This window comes from Haliotis cracherodii, unplaced genomic scaffold, assembly GCF_022045235.1.
Source record: "Haliotis cracherodii isolate W230 unplaced genomic scaffold, xgHalCrac1.p SCAF_12, whole genome shotgun sequence".
In the NCBI taxonomy this organism is placed as follows: domain Eukaryota; kingdom Metazoa; phylum Mollusca; class Gastropoda; order Lepetellida; family Haliotidae; genus Haliotis; species Haliotis cracherodii.
In genome coordinates, this window is record NW_027266267.1 from 25,981,554 (window position 1) to 26,006,565 (window position 25,012).

At 40.1% G+C, this 25,012-nt stretch overlaps 1 protein-coding gene across 1 annotated transcript in view; it reads right to left on the reverse strand.

Moving 5' to 3' along the window:
* LOC139458293 (mucin-17-like) overlaps positions 1-19,098 on the reverse strand; it is a 41,054-nt gene extending 21,956 nt beyond the window's left edge. The window contains exon 1 of the mRNA XM_071239681.1: positions 18,195-19,098. Coding sequence (XP_071095782.1) covers positions 18,195-18,996 — 802 coding nt within the window. The 5' untranslated portion in view covers positions 18,997-19,098. The remainder of the gene's footprint in view (positions 1-18,194) is intronic.
* Between the last annotated feature and the right edge of the window lie 5,914 nt (positions 19,099-25,012).

Here is a 25,012-nt window from a genome sequence, read left to right on the forward strand (position 1 = left end):
GGTCTTTCGTAGATGTACCATGTACTGGGATATCATAATGCATGTATATGTGAAATGAAAACTGGATGTTGATGGTTTTGCATTGCGTCATATTCCTATGTTGATGACTGTCTTTTTGTTTGTTGTTTTATGCCGCACTCAACAATATTCCAGCCATATGACGGCGGTCTGTACATAATCAAGTCTGGACCAGACAATCCAGTGGTTGATATTGTGAGCATCGATCCATGTAATGGGGATCGATGACATGCATCAACCAAGTCAGCGAGGCTGTGGTGTGAAGGGAAGAGACTATAAAGTCTGACTGCTTGTCTATAGTTCCATCGTCGGGCAGTTAATGGAAGACCTCGGGCTTCTGCAAATGATAATGCCCTGAAAAATATTGTTACCGTTATAATATCACTCATTCCTGTGTTATGTGTAATTCAAGACACATGACACAGTCTCAGAGATCTGAGATTTTATTTAGTAAGGCTAGTTAATGCAGCTTGTGTTTCAACTTTGATAAGGTTATGGGACCAGGGTGCAACCTGGTTTAGTCTGGTGCATCTAGTTTTTTATAACATGCACCTGGTGCAGGTTAAATCAAGTTCCTTAACTTGAGCCCTGCTTTGAAACTCAATAATGGAGGTCCCCTGGCCCCTAAGCTATGCAGATCAAGGTCAAGCCCTACTAATACAAGGAATTGTGAACCCTGTCACATCATACTGTTTCTCCAGTAGTCTCATCTGATTGATACAGAAAATATTAAAAAAAACACACAAAAAGCTTTATTGTTAAGTATAATATTTTTTTATGAAGATCTCTGATGTACCGGTATTATTTGGGGGTAGATGTGACAGTGACCATAATTAATAATCTCATTTACAGTGTACGATATTTGAAGCTTGACTAAAGACTAAAAAAGAAATGTGAACATCTGTCATTCTACAAACATCCAATGACACAGCAGGAAATCAATTAAATAAACACAACCCGATAAAAACAGAAGACCTGGCAATATCAAATAAATTAAAGACTTGCTATAAAAAATGTATATATATATAAAATGTCAATGTAATGAGAATTACCAGTCCCTTTTATCTGCCGTAAAGAGATTCCATTGGGCAAAATGGTAAAAATAGTGGGAATGGATCAACATAAATCAGTGATGACAACAGGTGCTTGCAAGAAGGGTAAGCATGTACCAGTCTCAATCCTGTCAAGAGTTCTCATGTGCACATCATTGATGATGATGATGATGATGATGATGATGATGATGATGATGAGACATTTGATAGAATTGCAGCAGAAAAGATCAAAGGACAATATGCATACAAACACAATTCGGGCTATAAATATACAAATATATATTTCATGATGAATAAAATAAATATTAAATATTTAAATAAATAACAAGTGATAATGGACATTTATGAACATTAAAACATTAATAAATTAATATTCAAGTTGTACAGAAAATATTTCTGCCTGGGGTGAGAGTTCCTAATAACTTAAATAAATTAAAATCTGAGCCATTTAAAAAGAATTCTACATATAAAGAATTTCCCCGCATCTTTTGATATGAAATATATCAACACTCCATCATCAAATATAATTCTCAATCATTAAATACAAAAACACTGTATTAATTTGATGACCACATTAGTTTTGAGATCAATATAATTAGTTGTATTTAACCTTCTGACCACCAGACAAGAACATACTACAATGCACTTCTCTCATTCCACTGACACTTCTGCAATCCCATTATTTGATGAAATGGTATGATGTGGATAAGAAATCTCTTTATAGATAAGAAATAACTTTAAAGTGCAAAGTTGTAAAAGATGGAATCCTGAATCTAGTGAAATTTCTTTTGTTCAGAAATGCAAGGCATTCAAGGAGGCATTTAGTCGAGTCACAGGTCCATTGAAAGGCCATACTTTTAAAATTTAATATGTTCAAACTTCTGGATAAGTAGATTTTCACAAGGACAAGTGACACTGCTTTTCAATTAATTTATTTTCAGCTAATGTACCTATGTTCCATTAATATTCGCCTACAGTGCATTTCGCCTACAGTAAAGCTGGTTTTTAGAGCACTTTGACTACACTATGAAAAATGCACCCCTTACATTAATTTTAGACTAGTCCAAAGTATTTTGTATATCATTATTATTTTATGCTCTGTTGACAAACCTGTGAGTTGCTTTGAAAAATGTTGCTTGTATATTTCCTCTCAACGCCAAGTATTAATCTTTTGAAAAAAATAGTTGTGTTTAGAGTCAAGATATTGTTATCCAAACCCCATGATCAGCTCGTGAGCAAGCCAGTTATGGACAAACTCCCAAATTAGTAGATTAAAATATTTAGTAAGTATTGTGTTTTGATAAGTTAAGAGTTTTGACAAGAGAAGTGTCAAATATTTGTTATCCACCTTTTATCATGTTCATATACATGTATATCAGGTATATAAAATAAACTACAAGTGTACCGGGGTACTACATGTCTAAAATTATTTTTTGTTTGTTGACAATGGCAATGCATGGATAAGTTCATTACGGCATATAGGGGATGAAGGTTTTGCTATTGTGTGCCCTGCACCATTACGTTGTTTTGATAACACTGTAGGTAAAGTGCGCTGTAGGCGATCAGATTAGACACCCCTGTCTATTTCCGAGTGTAGGATGCTCCACATTCCATACAGGAAGTTATATTTCTGAGGAATTAAACTAGATATTACAGTAGGATGCTTGTCATAATTTCCGTCATTCCCAGGGACTTAAGTCAGGTTTACAGCTTAGTACGAAGGGCTGGTAAATTGGGAAAATCAACATTGATATGTCCAAAATCAGGATTTGTTGAAATTTCTTCCTTTAATATTTGGATATATTGTAGCATTTCATCGCAGCCAGTGCTATAATGTACAACTAAGCAGGAAAGACATTTTATCATCTTTCCAGTCTTCAATTAAATACACGAGACTCAAATTTTATCCAGATGAAACTTATGCATAACATTAATTTGAATTAGGATAGTATTTAGTTTTATTGACAACTATCGTGGATATACCTGGGACTGAATATCGGCCTCAAGACCACTTCATCAAATACTCATTATTTATCCACATGTGTATATAAAATAAGGTCCAAAACCATAACTTTGATACCATATTAAAACAAATCACCATCGAATAAGCATTTCTTGTTTGGATCATGTTTAGTCAACATCAAACACGGGTGTTTATGTTGTTTTTTTGTTGTAAATATACATCTCTTAACACAAATAATGGTGTTGATCACTCTTCACAACCATACTCTTACAGGAGTAAGGAGTAATTTCATCAATCACAACAACAAAAATCCTTTTCATAATCGATTGTACAATTCCGGCTATATCATAAGCATGTGTTTATGCATCACTATCAAATAGTGATGACACCAGGTGTTTAAAAAAGGTGAGCGTATCCTGCTCCACCTGAGACCACCACAAACACATGCAATGGCAAGTCATTCGTTCACCTGAAAAAACACGGGAACATATGGTACAAGTCAAAATTGGGAACTTCAAATCTACTCTGACGACATTCTATTTTTATTTTATTTTTCCTCTTGATTTTTAAATATTCATCATGATTTGTCTAGCATCTTGGTCAGCTTTACATTCCCAACTCAGCAAACTGATCTAAACAATAATCAGATGACTCATTCACAACAGGCACTGAAATATACTTAGTCAAGAAAAACAAAAGTATAGTTTTATGTTTGTGGAACCCAACTGAGGCTAGATAATGTCTGAATGGCTTAAATTCAGAAACAAACTATGAACAAATGGTGAACAATGAGTGAGTGGGTTTAACGTTGCTTTTAACTGCATTCCTGTTAAATCAGTGTGTGTTATATCCTGAGTGTCAGGTTACTGTGGTTGAAAGCCTGAAGTGATGCAGGTCTCGGACGTTTACCACTTTGGTGAAACCCACAAGCATTGGTATGGTGCTGACAAACCTAGAAACACATAATCAGGGTGAACCTGGGATGAAGAATGCGAGGATGAGAGGACATGGGGCAGATAATATGATCATGATATGATTTAATGTGTAAGAAATTCAACCTGAAGTTTTCCCTTTCATCAGATTCTCTTGACTATCAGATGGTGACACATGTTGACCAACCGATTGTGACACGCTTTGACAAACATTTGGCAACACACTTTGACCAACCGATGGTGACAGGCTTTGAGGAACATTTGGCAACACACTTTGACCAAGCAATGGTGACACACTTTGACCAACCGATGGTGACAGGCTTTGAGGAACATTTGGCAACACACTTTGACCAAGCAATGGTGACACACTTTGACCAAGCAATGGTGACACACTTTGACCAACCGATGGTGACACGCTTTGACCAACCGATGGTGACAGGCTTTGAGGAACATTTGGCAACACACTTTGACCAAGCAATGGTGACACACTTTGACCAACCAATGGTGACACACTTTGACCAACCGATGGTGACACGCTTTGACCAACCGATGGTGACACGCTTTGACCAACAGTTGATGGCACATCGGAGAGAAAGTGACCAGTTATTGGCCCATGTTCAACATGTGCATTCCTCGATGACCTCATGTTATACCCAACATCAAATACATCACCTAGATCAATATCTTGTCTGTGTCCATCGCTTCCATCAACAGACAACACAAATGTTTCATGATCCGATCTCAGAGAATGGTCTTGAGCTTCGTGTACCACTCCTTCCATGGAAAATATTTTTGATTCTTTTAAACTTACACAATTGTTGGTATGGTCCCCAGTGAGTCCATGTGTTTGGTCCAGGATCCACTGCAGCAGAACATCGGGCTCTTCCATGCTCTGGGACAGGTCTGTGTAGCTCGCTTGGGTGAACAAATTACTCTCTGCTGCAGCTTGCTGTTCTGTTGATGTTCTTTCTGGAAGGATATGACTTTGAGGAGAACGATAGCTTGTAGGGACATCATGTGCTGCTAAGTTCTGCTCAGGAAGGACATCTTGTAACGCTGGGGTCCACCTCGGATGGCCAACTTCAGAGATACTCTGTTCAAGGACAACAAGTTCTGCTGAGCTGCTCTCACTTTGGCTTCTAGGAACTAAATTCCTTGATGTAAGGACATCACATTCTGCTGAGGTGCTCTGAGTTTGGCTTCTTGGAACTAATTTCCTTGACGTAAGGACATCACATTCTGATGAGCTGCTCTGAGTTTGGCTTCTTGGAACTAAATTCCTAGATGTAAGAACATCACATGCTGAGCTGCTCTGAGTTTGGCTTCTTGGGACTAAATTCCTAGATGTAAAGACATCACATTCTGTTGAGCTGCTCTGAGTTTGGCTTTTTGTAACTAAATTCCTAGATGTAAGGACATCACATGCTGAGCTGCTCTGAGTTTGGCTTCTTGGAACTAAATTCCTAGATGTAAGGACATCACATTCTGTTGAGCTGCTCTGAGTTTGGCTTCTTGGAACAAAATTCCTTGACGTAAGGACATCACATGCTGAGCTACTCTGAGTTGGTACTAAGTTCCTTGAAGTAAGGAGATCATGTTCTGTGGAGCTTCTACGGATTCCTGCTGGTCTCAGCAGGCTGCTCCCAGCATCTGCAGTTGAGATTCCTGAGACTCCAAGATCAAACTCTCTGGTCTGATGAAATGAGAAAGATGTTTGCTCAGTGCCTAAAACAGGGATCTCACCTGGCTTGTAACAATCTCGAGACGATGCTTGGGAATGTGGTTGGCATAGATTATGTATTAGCAAAGGAAAATTTTCCTGTTTTCGACAAACGTTAGTGTCAGAGGGATTGTGTGCTTTGGAGCTGTTGCTAGCTTTATAGGTGTTTGGAGCAACCACAGAGTCTGATGTTAGACTTTGTTTACAAGGGTTTGTTACTAGGCCATGTCTTGGGCAGTTGGACATTTGACTTGGCCAGGATGAGTTTGATATTTGAGGCTGTCTAGGGGAGTTAAACATTTGACCCTGTCTGGGGAAGTGTGACATTTGGCCCTGTCTGGGAGAGTTTAACAAGTCAAGCCCGGATAGATCTGACATTTGATCAGGTCTGGATGAGAGTGACATTAAACCTGGTCTGGATTGATCAAAACTAGAAACATACGCCTGATGACTACTAATTCCCGAGGGCACAGTTAATGTGTGGTAAGTCTGATCTTGGGTGGGAGATGTGGACAGGGCTGCAGAGACACATAAGGATTCTGATGGGGCCGGATAACAGCTGCGGGCATGACTCCATCGATTCATAACCTGTGATGCTTCTTGACCCCCCTGCCCAGGACTCAGTGTTTCAGAACTTGAGCTGACTCCTGGACTAGCCTGAGCCTGGTAGAAGCAATAACTTGAGTGGGAATAGGTTAATGATGGGGTGCATGTGGTGTTGAACACTGCTGACTTACTGGGGGTCTGGCCAACACTGGTGATGGTCTGACCACCTTCCTCTTGTTGCGAATAGGCCACTGGACTTTGATCTGATGTTAAGGCTGGAGGGATGGCGATGTTGGGCAGTCTGTGAGACATTGGTCCTGTTTGAGACATAAGTGGTATATGTAGAGTTTGTGCTCGAGTAGGAACCACCAATCCATGAGTCTCTGTAGAAGGTGCCATCATAATGGGACTAGATGCAAACAATTCCTGGGAAGTGGTTTCGTCTTGTAAAGGAAGAGTCATTTTGGACATGTCCATCATTTGTGGATTAAGTGCTTCCAGTCTCTGAGCTGAGGTGGCAGGCATGGTGGAACTGTAGTCCAGCTGCAACAATTCTCTGGAAGTTGTTTCACCTTGAGAAGGAAGTGTCGTTGTGGACATATGTGTCATTGGTGACTGGATGTTGGCTACCCATCTCTGAGTCATTGTTGAAGATGAGGTCAAGGTGGGACTGGAGGCAAACAATACCTTGGGTTCTACTTCAGAAGGAGATGTCATTGTGGAAATATTTGTCGCTTGTAATTCCATATTGGATGCCCATCCCTGAGCTGAAGTTGTGGTCATAAACGGACAAGAACCTGACAGTCCTTGGTATGTGCTTTCTACTTGATTAGGAATTGTGGATACATGTGTCCCCTGTTGTCCAGAGTGAGTGAAAGGTCCATGGGATGTTGTCGCTCCTTGTGACCTGGTCCCTGTGAGACAAGGGCCTGTTATCGTCTGAATCATCGAGGAGTGTATTGGTGATTTCTTGACAGGGAACCCATGTGTTTCCACAGCATAAAATGATGATGAAGAAGCTGATGAATCAATGCTTGAGGAGGAATACCTCTGATACCTTTGTGTTTGGGTATCAGTGTAAGTTGGACCGACAGAGAACAATTGACCCGACAGACTTGAAGGGCATCCAAAGGAACTCATAGGAGTCGATACCGAGTCCAGATTCTGTAGATCTACCCTCTGTAGATCAGATGGAAGGTTCTGGGAATGGTCACTGTAGATATCCAGCATTCCAGGCATAGCTTCAGATGTTCTTGGTGTGTTTTGGTTCCTGCTTGAAGAGATGTCGTTCCAGGTCACCGGTGTAGTATCATCTGTCTGAGATGAGCTGAAACTTGACCATGATCCCTCAGTCTCGTTGACAGTGGGCAGACATGCTCTCTTTGCTGCAGAGCAGTCGGAAGTGGATGGACCTTGACAAGTCCTTCTCTTCTGGGTGATGTTGCAGGTTGGGCATGCCTGACAGAATCGAGTAACTATTTGCTTTGTCACCATACACCAACGATCCTTCACCTGAAACAAAACACACACTTTATTGCAGAGGTATCATGAAAGAGAAAATTGGAGGTGTCAATGATTAGAGTGAGTGAGTGAGTATGATTTTACACCGCTTTTACCAATATTCCAGCAATATCACGGCTGGGGACACCAGAAATGGGCTTCACACATTGTACCCACGTCGGGAATCGAACCCGGGTCTTTGGCATGACGAGCGAACGCTTTAACCGCTAGGCTACCCGACCGCCCCATCAATGATTAGAAATTTTATTATCAATATATATTGATTGATTATAGAATTGATTATTCTGTCTGTGTACAGATGGAAATTAGCTATGTAGACCTGACATACATCAATTTTATCCTAAATATGAACTGAAATATTTCATCTTCATGAGTATTTGTACGCAGCTCAAGATTAATTGGGTTGTGGTGATTAACTTTGCATATTCTATGAAAATACACTGCTTATCAGGATGTCTGCATATTTACTCTATGAAACCTATGAGCATGGGTCGGGAGCTGAAAAACAGTTGAACAAATATAACCAAGAATCAGTGCATCCTGACACAACTAAGGGACGCAACTGTGAAACACACAATACTTTGAATTGTATTTCAGTGACATCACGTCTAAATTTACACAGCAAGGGACTGACAATTGCCTTAAAACCACTGGACTTCCTCGGCTACAGTATGACAACAGATAACCTGATAAATACCCATAAAAAATGAAAATCAGGGTGACTGTGTCAAAGTGTCAGTTTCTTTACCACGGTGTTGGATTCTGATCAGCCATTTCAGACCTTTTTTAAACATTTTAGGCGCTTTTTGCTATCAAAGTAGTGCAAACTCCCTACAAAAGACATAAATAGTCACGAATATTCATGGTAATTGTGTTTATTTAAATTTAACAAAACAACAGTGGCAATGATTCTGTAAAGCGCTCAATGATTGGTGATACCAGTGCTTTAAGCCTCAATGACCACATCAGTAACATCTGCAAACTGGCATACTACAATACATGAAAATACGAGCATATTACACCTGTACTAATGCAACTACACAAGCTCCTGGTTGCAAAGCGCATCACATTCAAAAGGTGAGGTGAAATGGGTATAATGTCGCGTCCAAGATTATTGCACTTATAGAGCGATGTGTGTGTGGCTGCTTGAACTAGTTCTGACTAGTGGCGACCTTATAGTGCTAGCGCACTGAGATACCATTCCGCAGTTTAACATGAATACCCCACTCAGACACACTATACTGACTCCGAGCTGACCAGTCCTTGTTTAAGCCCCTTAATGCCGAGCTCCAGACAGGGTAACAACAAGTACCATCTTTAAACGTCTTTTGGTATGACGCGGCCGTGGATCGAACCCCAGACCTTCCACACTCCGGGCGGACGCTCTACCACTAGACTTTGAGGTGGTCTCAAATTCAAAATACTGGAGTAAGTATACAAATCACTTCATGGCATCGGTCCACCTTACATCAGTGAATTGATACAGCAGTATCAACCAGTACTGTCATTCAGGTCTGGCAAGTCAGCTCCTGTTTGTGCCCAAAACCAGAACCATGTTACTTGGTGACCGATGCCTTGCCAAGGCCGGCCCAAATCTTCGGAACAACATTCACATCAACATCAAAAGTGCCAACGATATCAAAGAATATAAGAGACTGTTCCAATCTGCCTACAAAGCTCACTAAACTCTCACTTTGACCATCAGACTCATGCAAAAGCACCTTTGAGCATATCCAATCTGGAAATTGGCCCCATATAAAATTTATAAATATTTTTATATTATTATAAAGGGCACTAGATGCACTTCAGTAACAGTAGAGAATGCGAAAAACCAGGTATTGTGGTTGGCATAAACTCATACACAAGTTTAATGTCTTGTCAAAGACCAAGCGGCTGAGAATAGACATTTTTTATAATAGTTACTAGACAATAATATACCACCTTCTACATTACTACGTTTTTCTTCTAAAAGATCTGGGGCCGTCGGGTAGCCTAGTGGCTAAAGCGTTCACTCGTCATGCCGAAGACCTGGTTTTGATTCCCGACATGGGTACAATGTGTGAAGCCCATTTCTGGTGTCCCCCATTGGATATTGCTGGAATATTGCTAAAAGCGGCGTAAAACTCACTCACACACTCACTCTAAAAGATCTGTAACAGACACAAGAAAATACAAATGATGTGTAAACAAAGACTGCTCAAAGAATGGTCCAGCAGTTGGTCTGGGGCGCTTATTGGAGCAGGGTTTTGTATGTTTGTTGTTTAATGCCGCACTTTGGCAATATTCAGGCTACATGACGGCTGTCTGTAAATAATCGAGTCTGGACCAAACAATCCAGTAATTGACATGATGAACATCGTTCCACTCAATACGGATAAGATGACATGCATCAACAAGTCAGCGAGCCTGACCACCCGATCACTCAATACTTCTAAGCTATATTTACCATACAGCATTCCCGTTAACCTGTAATTACCATTTTCTTTATCAGTAGAATTAGGCTTGGACCAGTAATTCTTGTGACTGCTAGTCCCTGTGGACCGGCAAAAAAAGTACCTTATAAATCTTTGATATTCACCTAAGTACATTTTCCGAAGAAAGCCAGCTTGTCTGTTACCATCAGGGTTTCCCCTTGTCTATTTCTAGGTTAAATATCCAGTTGTAGCGACTTCGTCTTGAAATAATATAACAAGAAGAGAAAATTGTGACTGAAGTTTGTGTGAATGATCTAACTAAGTTATTGAAGTTCAGAGACAACATCTTTGCACTGAACATGATGTTGAAAGAAAATAAACCAAAAAATGTTCATATGTTTTTTTATTTGTTGAAAGTTGGGACTGGCAAAAATTAGGGGGAACTGATAATTTTTAGAGTTGCCAGTCCACAAGGACTGGCCTTTTCAAAAGCCAGCGGGAACACTGCCATACTACATCACTAATCCTGGTCTGTCTCATGGTCAAAGAACCATATTTTCACTTCCGTCCAGCGCTAACTGTAATGCTATAGCACTGAATCAAACACTAGATTTTCCACAGGTTCAGGGATCTCAATGGGGCTCAATTAATTGAGAATCTACAAGGAGTAACAATAAAACTGAATACGTAGGTTGTCTTACAATTATCTGCCAGACAGTCGGGCAGGCGGAGGAAACTATCAGACTGCCCAACAGAAAAGTTACCAGTCACGGGCAGCCAGACAGGCAGTTATTTGGAACACTGTAAAGCAGTCCAAGGAGGCTTATGTTATCTCATGTTGAATTAAGTTCCTTAAATCACGCCCTGGTTAGTTTTTGTGTGAAACTTTATATCTTCTTCAACAGTTGTGCCTTTCGACTCTAATACAAGGAAGTTTGAACCCTTGACATGAATTAGGTAATGATAAAATGATAAACTTCAGCATGTTCAAAGTAGGTTGCTATACAAATGCATGTTTGTTGTATATGATAAAGTCGGAAATATTCCAGCTCTGGCATAGCAGTTACACAGAAAAAAATTGAATTATCAAGTTAGGACTCGAACCTGGACCTTCTGTGAGACAAGCAAACACCTTAACTACTGTGTGCCCACATCTCTCCTTCAAACACGAAAGCCATTACGTTAGTAATTAGTAACATCTGTGTCCGGCAAGGGTGTATATTAAGTCCCTTTCTATTTTTGTTTTTCATAAATAAATTAGCATGTCAATCCAAAATAATTGCACTGACAGTATTCAACAATATCCCAAAACTATTAAATTAGTTTTGCTTCTTTTCGCTGATGATATAGTCATGTTCAATACCTGGCTTGCAAAAGCAAATACCGTATTCGACGTAATAAGCACCCTGCTCTTATAAGCGCTCACGGCTTTTACGGTATAATTTATATTTTTTTAGATTTTGGTTATAAAATGTTTTTAAGATTCAACAAGTGAGATTTGTATTTTGTTATGACATGTTTCACTTTCTAAGTCAGAATTACTGTTAATTTCATTTTCAAAATGACATACATACAATTATCATTAATCAATTATCATTAATATATAATCACATATTCAAGCTTAAGTCATAATACTGATAGGGCCAAAGGCCTTTAGTAAATATCTAATAGTTTCAGTATATTCCCATGTCATTAATTTGAAACATTTGTTAAAATTTGGATTGTGGTAGAAAAGGTTAAGAGGATATTCTGTTTTTAAATCATTATACACTGAATATACACGTTAAAAGCGATATTCTTCAATACAACAATTTTTACAAAATCTACAAAGCCCATGTTCTCCTAAAATGCCCATATAGCTTCCTGTTTCAATAAAATAATCATGTGATCTACAACTATTCATGCATTTAAGAAACACCTTGTCAGTAACAGCAATATGCTTTGGGGCTCTAAATTTCTGATCTATACAATAGAATCGGGTTTCTTTTTGTGTAAAATATTTTCAAGTAAATGTCACTTGTAATATTGTCCAAAACACTAAGACCAAAATGTTTCTTGGCTTGCAATATTTTATGTGCATTCTTCAACCAAGTTAATATACTTGTAATGCAATTTTTCTTTTCCATATAAGTTCCTACCATATTTAAAAACTATGACTATGTCCATATTTACATTAGGTTTGTGATACATGTACCGTATTCGATGTAATAAGCGCCAAGGGCGCTCTCAAAATTAGAAATAGGGGGCTCTTATTAGAATATTATTTTGGTGAAAAAAAAAACAGAGTTGAAAGATAAATTTTGTGGTTTATGCTGACAGCCTGAAATGTTTATATACGAGAGATACATTTTTCCAGAATTTAATTGCCCATAATTAAGGGTGCACATAACACACGAGTGCGTATTATACGCGAATAAATAAGTGTTGTGTACATTGAATAATCGGAGGGGTGCTAATTGGGAATGTTCACTAGCCAATATATAAGGAAATATCGCCCTGGGTGCTTATTAGAGCGGGGCGCTTATTGCTTCGAATACAGTAATATAAAAATAAATGATATGAAAACAGGGGACCTATTTTATTCCACATTCTGAAGTCATGAACATATTTACTACTCCACTTGTGATAGGGTTAATAAGATATGTCATTCTATTTAAATACATGTATACACTTTTCATATCATGAAAATCATTCTTGTGTGTCATCGAAGGGGGAAACATCCCCATCAAAGTGGTGTAGTATATTTAAAAAGGAGCAGCGAGACTGAGTGTTAAGTGGATGCAAGCATGGATAGACGGAACCCAGTACCATATGTTCTACCAGCTTTGTTAAGTCTGGGGAGAATAATTCAGACTATTCTGAACACTTCCTTAACAATAGTGTTCAAAATTAACACGACTCTGCTAGAATATAAATAAACTACACCTTTGAGAAAGTGGTTTGAGTGACATTTACTCCCGGAAATAAAGTTATCTTATTTAAAAATATATATCCACAAAATATAAATAATAAAATCCAAATGGAGCTCAGAACAATCCTTAACTTCCTGAAGCTGAGGCAATCTAGATTTGTTAAATCATTCTAGACTTGATTGGACTCCTTTTAAATATTTTTCTCTAGGGGCTAGGGTCTGGGAGACAGACAAGAAAGTGGTTAAATGTAACCATGGTAACATATGTTACGGTTAAATGTAACATATGTTATGGTTAAATGTAACATATGTTATGGTTAAATGTAACATATGTTACATTTTTGGATTACATTTTCTTTGTAAAGTACAAATTCTAAACTTTTAGTATTTGTTTGGGTGGAGTTCCATCCAAGATTCCCCATAATCCAGTTAACATAATAATACAGTTGTAAATATATTAATGAACATGAAATGATACTTACCAGTCTCCACGTCCCCTCTTTACTATGCTTGGCATCTCGGTGACATTTGGAAATCTCGTCAAAATAATTTTCTTTGATAAGAACAGGCAACTCCTTCGTGTCCTTCTTTGGCCTCTTCCGCCCATTATCCAAATCTTCCTCCTCTTCTTCGGTCTCTGCTCTCCTTCTTTGTCTATTTCTTCGTTGTATCTCCTGCTTTCTTCGTTTTTCTATCAACTTGTCAGGATTCGACAAAAGAACTTTAACCCCATCTAATCCTTGTTTCACTGAAAACCCCTTTGCCCAGTCCTTAAAGTGGGCATCGCCCGTTGGACAACGCTCATATTTTCGTGATTCAACAGCTTGAATTGTTTTTTCATACAACTCCTTGTCGATATATCTTTTTTCTTGATGGTTTTTGCCTGCTTTAGACTTATCAATTTCTAAGAGTTCATAAAATCTTTCTCGAGAGTCAAGTGCTTCCATGGTGATGTGTCTGCCTAGCCATGACTGTCTGTTTTGAAGACACATGTTTTCAAGTTTCATTTAACAGTGGGAATTATGATTCTAATTTAGAATTAGGGGAATTGTAACTGTCAGAGTACATATTTAGGGAATTTATACGTCTATTTATATAGGGAGCGAGAGTCACAAGGTGATTCAGTATCACAGGCATATATTGCGTAATCAATATCACTGACCTACATTCCGACTGCAAATTACAATGATCGGCTTGTACATTTAAGTAAAACCAGTCACTTGCACCACCCCCTCTTACAAAGGGGATGTTATTCTTACTTTCACTTAGTAATACATAACTGTATTCGTAAATACTTGTTTACCAAATACTTGGTCAGCCTAACACAGCTCAACATTATCATGTCGGGATTCCCCTTGTGGGAGTGAATCAACTTCCTCTTTCAATTCTAACAGTGTGCGTCTATACATTAACACAGGCAGGAGTCACAACACTTCAGTTTTACACTGCTAGTCGCTATCAGCCCAGAAACTGAAACACGGGTATGCACACTGATATATGTCATTGAAAAGAACTTCATGCATTGATGATGTTTGTATGAAACATTGACTAATTAATTCAGGAAGTAACGTGACTGAAAGTGACCATGACTTATCAAATATGACCTAAACATTCCTTGGTATTGAGTTAGAAAATTGTTTGAGAATGTCAGATCAGAACGTGTACTAGACATTGGTCATCGGATCATGTTGGAAACTTATTCAAATTTTTTTATAAAAACTATCTGACGTTTAGTCTCTTTACGAACAAACAGGAAGCACTCTATCAAAAACATGAAAAGTAGCTAAAATAAATTCACATTCATAGGATTCTTTAGGGAAATATAATTATTAATTTTCTAATAATCCATCCATGCTTCATGTACAGAACTGTGTGCAGATTGCTATATATTATTATGAAATATAATTTTTTAGTTGGTTTTCGAGGCAGACCTTTAAAAATGGAACAAGAAAAAAAAAAAATAACTCCTCACAATTTGGGGGGTAGGGGGGGGCGGGGTTTTTGAAGTGAAAAATAAAACACACAAAATTTTATCACCGCTGTTCTCAAGACATGGTGAATAGTGTGTAGAAATCTTTATTATAACCAAAAAACAATCCATTATCTATCAGTATCATTACACCATCATACTTCCATGAATGTGTTAACTTCAAGTTTATTTTTCATTCATTAGTTTGTTTAGTTTGTTTGTTTGTTTGACATCATGAGCATCAATCCACGCAATTGGGATTAATGACATGCATCAACCCTATCAAATCGATAATAACCCTATCAAGATCTATATTGTGATAAAACGGGTCTTACAACGTGAAATGCATCAAATCATGTGAGCACCTTGATTAAAAACATGAAAAGATTTGGAAAATATCTGTCGACAACGAGTTGACGGTGCACATGTTTTGCAAATCCTGCAATCGACCGTAATCTGCACAACAGTTTACGAACAGGATTTTGATTTCGGAGCGCAATTTTGATTGGACTATGCATAGACTCAATAGTCTAGCCAAAATGTAACTCCATAATACCAGCCTAGTTCGGCAAGGGTGGAAACTGGACTTTTAACAATGTTTAAAGTCAGTTAACTCTCTTGCCTCGGGAAGACGATCTGGAAGTGGAATTTTAATTTTTTTCGACCACCTACACTGAGTTTCAGTTCAATTTTTAAACCAACTAATAATTAAGCTGAGGACAACATTAAAAAGAATATCATTGATTTTCTTGTAAAATTTCATGTTAAAATTTAATTAAGTCATAAACGTTCTTATGACTACAGTGGGCACGGGGAAATTATTAAGCAAGCTATGAGGAAACTATATTTGATACATTAACATAAAACACTTAAAAAAATGACAGTGTAGGAGAGCTGGGGAATTACTCAACATGGTCATCATAAGTAGCAGTATCACGAGGGGTATATGTTGAGGATAAAACACGACTCCAAGGTTCTGTTTGAAAACGTAAAACTGCAAGCGAGGGAAAGGCCCCAACAATACAGTTTGCCATGGTATAACAGGAATTGTATCAAAGTGTGCGAGAACATGGACATGTGCAGCATGCACACAAATGAAGTCATGACATGTAAAATTGAACACCCTTTCATCACCTGCTCCGATGAGGTTGCAGATTTGATTCACGTCATGTAAACAAATTCGTGACTTTTAACCAATCAATATTCATATCAAGAGGCCATTTTATAAAATGTCATTTTTAAAACCTAGGTCTTACAATCCAAATGTAAAACCTCTTAGCCCATCTGACGTGAAAGTAATACCTCTCACAATGTTACCATGAGATAGGAAGATACCTACGCAAGGCAACAGTGGCAGTAGGTTTATAAGTGACCTTGTGTGTCCTGTCCGCGTCAATGAAAGTCACATGACACAGCACAAGATTACCTCAACTCAATCGAACAGCTGTTTTCTATCAATTTTCAACTTGTTTTCATGTGTTTACAATGGCAGATTGAAACATTTCGGCAAGATAAATTTGTCGTAGCAGTAGGCCTTACATTGATAGAAAATTCATGTAAAATTGATAGAAAATTCATGTAAAATTGATAGAAAATTGATGTAAATTTGATAGAAAATTGATGTAAAATTGATAGAAAATTTATGTAAATTTGATAGAAAACTGTTGTAAAATTGATGTACAATTTATGGAAAACAGCTGTAAGCATGAGCTGAGGTCGATTTGTGCTGTGTCACATGACTTTCATTTACTCGTAAAATATGTGAAGCTTTCTCTTCCATTGCAGAGTGCAAGAGATGCTGTTACCCCACTCAGTAGTCTGTCTTACAGACCCTGATACATTTATATCAACTACAGCCCATGCAAGTCTATAATGTTTGGCAAGTCTAGATTACTGCAGTGAAGAGAATCACTGGGCTCCCTTTTTATTAGATTTTTATTTTCTGTATGATATGTTCATTTCAGAGACTATATGTTAGTCTACCCCACTCAGGTGTGAAACAAGTATTTTAGGAAGATCACGGGAATCAGTTGGATCTCAACATCCTCACATGGAGGTAACACAGAGGAGTATGTTAGCCTTATGACTAAAATACTGAACTATGCTGAGAACTGTTCTTTGAAATTGTGTTTGTTTGTTTGTTTGTTGTCTAATGCTGCACTCAGCAACATTCCAGCTAAATGATGGCAGTCTGTAAATAATTGAATCTGGACCAGACTATAAATTGATTGATATGATGATATGATGAACATCAATCCACATATCGTATTTGACGTAATACACGCCCGGGGCGCTCTCAAAATTAGGAATAGGGGGCTCTTATTAGAATATTATTTTAGTTAAAAAAAACAGAATTGAAAGATAAATTTTGTGGTTTAAGCTGACAACCTGAAATGTTTGTGTAGGACAGATATGTTTTTCCAGAATTAAATAGCCCAAAATTAAGGGTGCATATAACACACGAGTGCGTATCATACACGAATAAATAAGTCTTGTGTACATTGATCAGTTGGAAGGGGTGCTAATTGGGATTGTTCACTTGCCAATATATTAACAAATATCCCCCTGGGCGCTTATTACGTCGAATACGGTAATTGGAATACGATAACATGCATCAGCCAAGACAAGTGAGCCTGACCACCCGTTCCCAAGCCTGACTGAATGATCCTGAAATGTTAGTCGCCTCTTTCTACATAAATATGCTTCACGGAAGCTGCAGTTAGGATGAGTGAGTGAGTGAGTGAGTGAGTGAGTGAATGAGTGAGTGAGGGGAGGGAGTTTAGGGAGTGTTTCTTGCTGAAGTCATGTATTGGCGACGGATGAATATTAGCCAGCTAGACTACTTACAACCATTATGGAAACTCATATGCTATGCTGCCCAGAACATCAAAAGTTTCAACACAATATGAAATAAAAAAATTGCATCACCATAAATCCTTGAATAAGTACTGGGTTGACCCACAACTCCTGAGGAATGCATGCATGCTTAAAATAAATACCTGGTTAAAGTATTCTCTTAAAACGTTAAAAAAAAGACCCATTTAAAAATATTAAGCCCGGGTTTGAGGACATACCAAGACAAACACTGATGCTTATTCAAGGATTTAGGATTTTGAACAGGATTACATAACAATTTCCTTATAGTAACCTTGAGTTTGAGCACCCTCAGTTTTACTCTCCTGGTCTTCGCTATCTTCGCTGTGTTCATTATTAATCAGCCTCCTCTTCTTGAAAGGCAGCGACTTATTGTCCTGTTTCTGTCTGTCACCACTGTTTAAGTCTGTATGAAATAATGATATGCTGCTGAGAGTCGGCAGTGTGCCCAGTGATGGAATGTTCAAACTGGGTAAAGTCAAAGATAATGTACTTGGTAAACTAGGAATATTTGACACAGTGCTACTTGCATTTGTAACCTGGGGTTCTAGCACTGGCATTTCACTATTTTCTGAACTCGTATTTTTCCGCTTCGTCCTTGTCTTTGTGGGCGTTTCTGGCTCAGGCTGACCTGATTTCGATTTTCTCCTCGGTGACCGTTTAGGAGCCTGCTCCTGTGCACCCCCTTTCGATTTCGACGCCACACGACTTGATTTATTTCGGGCGGTATCCGTCACGCTGCTTTTTGTCGTGTCATGATTTGTCCTGGCACGTGACCTAGATTTTTTCGCTTCTGAATTCGACATTTTATCACCTTGGTTTATTTTCCTACCCCTACCTCTGCCTCCACCTCGCGTTCCCCTGCTAGCAATCCTTTTGGAAGTCCGAGGCGAGGCGGGGGAATCCCCAGGGTTGACGCGCACAACAGACGACAAGGCAGACATTGCCTCCGCGGCCGCCATTCTGTCCGCAAGCTCCTTCTCATCGATGTCAACCTCCATGTTGGTGGAAATAACGATCCTAAAACACTCTTGTTTGTGGAAACTTGTAGGAAATTCAACTAAAGTGGCTGTCATTGTTGAGGAGGGACACCCTCAAATCCAATTTCCTCTTCAATCGAACCATGGACGAAGCTTGTAATTCTAACAAACGTAAAATCCCAAGGAAACATGGTTCAGGAAAGCACCGACCTGAGCAGGAGGGAAAGTCCCAGGGAACACGTGACCACGCGCAGCCAATCAAACCTACGTATTGCGAATAATTGGGGATTCCCCCGGTGCATTAGGGACTTACGTGGCAGATATAAATAGAAAATATTCATTTCAGCGAGACGGAGTCGCCATATTGCGCAAGGCAAAATAGGTGTTTCACGGGCTTGTTTCACGTGAGACGAAGAAGTACAGTTTATTTCAGGTCCACTTAGTATATTCTTTCTTCAGTTTGTCTGCGTGTGTTGTATTCAAAGAGATGTTACTAAATTCGCCATTTTCACTACCAAGTTATCTCCCCTCGTCCTAAGCGACATGGCTTGCGTGGAAAAACCAGTTTTGTATTTTCGGAGGTCGAAAACATGGCGGATGTCAGTTGTGCAATATCGGGGAGCGCTGTTCAACTAATCTTTCGAATATGTTGATTCCATATATTTATGTAATTATGTATATTATCTCATCATTTTTGTGATAAAATTCAAGCGAAAAATATGAAAAAAGCTGGTGAATTCATAAGTACAGTATCGGCCCACGTATATATATATGCCATGACCGCCTGGCCTGCTGTTTCTGCGTATTTGAATCTGAATGCCTGAGGGGGGGGGGGGGGGGGGGTTATAAATTACGACCGGAGACAATAAATAGATCTTAATTGTGCACACCCCCTTTTCAAAAAAGCTCTATCCGCCCATGTGATGCATTAGGCCTATAGCACGAGGGTTGAATACATCCTGTTTTCCTGGAAATAGCGACAATGACCTATATATATCAAACTGAGACCAGGGCCCCGTTCCACAAAGTGATCTTAGCGCTAAGTTGATCGTAACTCCCATACTTTAACATAGACTTACGACTGTTATAGCGCTAAGATCGCTTTGTGGAACAGTGCCGAGACCAACGTCAATAGCTATTTTTGCTGAATGATGTTTTTATTGAATTTATTTCTCTATTATTTTATGCAGATTTTTTTATCCCGACTTTCTCTTTTAATCTTAAAATAGAAAAGCACAAATCGTAGCAAGCCATGCACAAGCGAATATAGCTCCTTATATACCCAGTATATATGATCTTATCGCTGGATAAACGCTGACCTAACACAGCTAGGTTAACACTGGTCGCAAACAGGATGTAAGAGACATGGCCGCTTGGGATACTGTCGTAATACCTCTTGATATTGCGACATTGAACGTGTATTCCAGGAACTGCATCAATGCACTTGTAAACTTCCCAGCAAATTTAGTAAATAACTCGTGGTCTGAAGAGGTTCCTCAGAAATCCTTTTCATATATATATATATATATACACACACACACACACACACACATATATATATAAATATATATATATATATATTATTAATGTCTATATTTCAACACAAAAATAGTAAACACAATCATACATATGATTTTTATTTTGTGTCTCAATATTTTTACGCGAATGTGAATTAAATGCGAAAACTGGGTGTGATATAACTAATATAAACTTCGCATTTATGTCTCCGAAATGACTATCAATAACAAGACGGCATCACTGCACACTTATGATAGCGGAAATACCAACTTGAATATAAACACAAACACGGTTTATTGAATATCAGTTGTAACAAGTATATAACAATGTCATTCAAAGAATAGGAATTACACAATGGGCATCCGGTGAGTTATCTCTCCTGGTCAAGAGTTCAACCCACTCGTGTCAAACTAGGCACCACCGAGCACTTCATCACACTAAAGGAAGAGGATATATGGATGTCAGCTTCTTTATTATGCGGAACAGAACGTTTCAGAGTATATGCTTTCTCCTTGATCAGGTGAAGGAATGCCATGAGTCAGAGAGCATATATATGTACATGTAAGGACAACAAAATTAATAAGGTAACAAAAGGCGGAAAATAACAAAGGTACAAGCTTACAAAGGAAGCCAACATATTATTGGCGCTGATAGGTGATTAGCAATAGACAATGGAAGACAACGCTTAAGTTATCATAGCTCCATTCTTACACCTATCAGTGTCCTTTACCATGTTTCATGCTTCGCCGTGCGAATGGTATATAGACGTCGTGTTTACAGGCTTGGTGCAAGTTCTTGGGAACTTAACGGCAAAACATTACACGGATGAGATTCTTCCCATTATGCAGCCAGCGAACGTCGTTTTCCAACAAGACAACGCCAGACCTCACACTGCAAAACTGACAACAGCATTTCTCAGGAATCACAGCATCCAGGTCCTACCATGGCCCTCCAGGTCTCAAGACTTAAACCCAATCGAACATTTATGAGATGCACTGGATCAACGACTGCGAGATCGCCAGGAACAACAACAGAACCTCCGACGATTGGGACAAGCACTGCAGGCAGACTGGGTGAACATTCCCTGGGCCACAATTCGGGGTCTGATTGCTTCAATGGGACGGGGGCGGTCGGGTAACCGAGTGGTTAAAGCGTTCGCTCGTCACGCCGAAGACCCGGGTTCGATTCCCGACATGGGTACAATGTGTGAAGCCCATATCTGGTGTCCCCCGCCGTAATATTGCTGGAATATCGCTATAAGCGGCGTAAAATCAATCTCACTCACTCACTCCATGGGACGACGATGCCAGTCAGTTTTGAACTCTAATAGTGGCCATACAAGATATTGAAAGCAGATTACCTTCATCTTGAAAATCTGTTGCTCCATGTGTGCCATATGGAACCTGGGTCAATAACAACGAGGTGGGCCAATTCTGAACAATCGATTACCATCTGCTGATTATTTGTATGATATGTAAAATATACATCTAAAATCACCTTTGCGGTTTTTTTTGTAGCGTATATTCTGGATTCTTGGTGAAGTTGAAGAGTTAGTTGCGGGTGCTGTCCACACCCAATGCTACCCCAGTTACCGTTCAAAGGCAGCTGTAGTCTCAGCTAAGATCGTCGGAAGCTTGACTAGTTCATATCAGTAGACGAGCGAACGCTTTAACCACGAGGCTACCCCTTTTAAAGTCAGTTAACTCTCTTGCCTCAGGAAGATATCTTTTACCCGAACTCCGTTAAGACGATATGGCGTCAAAGAATACTCTTTCCAAACTGATCTATTTTCGGTTAAGGACCTGGACCTCGAATATATTTTTTCCTACATTCTCAAAATATCGGTCTCGCACATGCCCCAGCCACGGCAAAGTTATATGAAAGTTATATGCATTCAAGATCTGGGTTAGAATTGGTATCAGCAGGTTCACCCATGCTTTTTGCAAGACTTGGTTGATTTATGTCATCGTATCCAGGCCGATTGCGTGGATCGATGCTCATTATGTCAATCACAGGATTATTTACAGACCACCGTCATATAGCTGGAATATTGCTGAGTGTGGCGTTAAACGACAAACACAAAGAAAACATGTGGGTGTGGATGTACGGTTGTGTATGTGAATGTACGGTTGTGTGTGTGAATGTACGGTTGTGTGTGTGAATGTACGCTTGTGTGTGTGGATATAAGGTTGTGCATGTGGGATACGGTTGTGGGTGTGGATGTACGGGTGTGGATGTCGGATACGGTTGTGTGTGTGTGTGGATATACGGTTGTGTGTGTGTGGATATACGGATGTGGATGTGGGATACGGTTGTGTGTGTGTGTGGATATACGGTTGTGTGTGTGTGGATATACAGTTGTGGATGTGGGATACGGTTGTGAGTGTGGATATACGGGTGTCGATGTGGGATATCGTTGTTTGTGTGTGTGGATATACGGTTGTGTGTGTGGATGTAGGGTTGTTGGTGTAGATGTGGGATACGGTTGAGGGTGTGGATGTCCGGCTGTGGGTGTGGATGTACGGCTGTGGATGTGGGATACGGTTGTGTGTGTGAATGTACGCTTGTGTGTGTGAATGTACGCTTGTGTGTGTGGATGTACGGTTGTGTGTGTGTGTGTGTGGATATACGGTTGTGCATGTGGGATACGGTTGTGGGTGTGGATATACGGATGTGGATGTGGGATACGGTTGTGTGTGTGTGGATATACGGTTGTGTGTGTGTGGATATACGGGTGTGTGTGTGTGTGTGGATATACAGTTGTGGATGTGGGATACGGTTGTGAGTGTGGATATACGGGTGTCGATGTGGGATATCGTTGTTTGTGTGTGTGGATATACGGTTGTGGGTGTGGATGTACGGGTGTGGATGTGAATGTACGGTTGTGTGTGTGAATGTACGCTTGTGTGTGTGAATGTACGCTTGTGTGTGTGGATGTACGGTTGTGGATGTGGGATACGGTTGTGGGTGTGGATGTACGGGTGTGGATGTGGGATACGGTTGTGCGTGTGTGTGTGGATAAACGGTTGTGTGTGTGGATGTACGCTTGTGTGTGTGGATGTACGGATGTGGATGTGGGATACGGTTGTGAGTGTGGATATACGGGTGTCGATGTGGGATATCGTTGTTTGTGTGTGTGGATATACGGTTGTGTGTGTGGATGTAGGGTTGTTGGTGTAGATGTGGGATACGGTTGAGGGTGTGGATGTCCGGCTGTGGGTGTGGATGTACGGCTGTGGATGTGGGATACGGTTGTGGGTGTGGATGTACGGGTGTGTGTGTGGATATACGGTTGTGTGTGTGTGGATATACGGTTGTGTGTGTGTGGATATACAGTTGTGGATGTGGGATACGGTTGTGAGTGTGGATATACGGGTGTCGATGTGGGATATCGTTGTTTGTGTGTGTGGATATACGGTTGTGTGTGTGGATGTAGGGTTGTTGGTGTAGATGTGGGATACGGTTGAGGGTGTGGATGTCCGGCTGTGGGTGTGGATGTACGGCTGTGGATGTGGGATACGGTTGTGTGTGTGAATGTACGCTTGTGTGTGTGAATGTACGCTTGTGTGTGTGGATGTACGGTTGTGTGTGTGTGTGGATATACGGTTGTGCATGTGGGATACGGTTGTGGGTGTGGATATACGGGTGTGGATGTGGGATACGGTTGTGAGTGTGGATATACGGTTGTGTGTGTGTGGATATACGTGTGTGTGTGTGGATGTACGGCTGTGTGTGTGGATATACGGTTGTGTGTGTGGATGTACGGGTGTGGATGTGGATGTACGGCTGTGGGTGTGGATGTACGGTTGTGTGTGTGGATGTACGGGTGTGGATGTGGATGTACGGCTGTGGGTGTGGATGTACGGTTGTGAGTGTGGATGTACGGGTGTGGGTGTGGATGTACGGGTGTGGATGTGGATGTACGGGTGTGGATGTGGATGTACGGCTGTGGGTGTGGATGTACGGTTGTGGGTGTGGATATACGGGTGTGGATGTGGATGTACGGGTGTGGATGTGGATGTACGGCTGTGGGTGTGGATGTACGGTTGTGGGTGTGGATGTACGGGGGTGTGTGTGGATATACGGTTGTGTGTGTGTGGATATACAGTTGTGTGTGTGTGGATATACAGTTGTGGATGTGGGATACGGTTGTGAGTGTGGATATACGGGTGTCGATGTGGGATATCGTTGTTTGTGTGTGTGGATATACGGTTGTGGATGTGGATGTACGGCTATGGGTGTGGATGTACGGTTGTGGGTGTGGATGTACGGGTGTGGATGTACGGGTGTGGATGTGGATGTACGGGTATGGGTGTGGATGTACGGGTGTGGGTGTGGATGTACGGTTGTGAGTGTGGATGTACGGGTGTGGATGTGGATATACGGTTATGAGTGTGGATGTACGGATGTGGATGTACGGCTCTGTGTGTGGATTTACGGGTGTGGATGTGGATGTACGGCTGTGTGTGTGTGGATATACAGTTGTGTGTGTGTGGATATACAGTTGTGGATGTGGGATGCGGTTGTGAGTGTGGATATACGGGTGTCGATGTGGGATATCGTTGTTTGTGTGTGTGGATGTACGGGTGTGGGT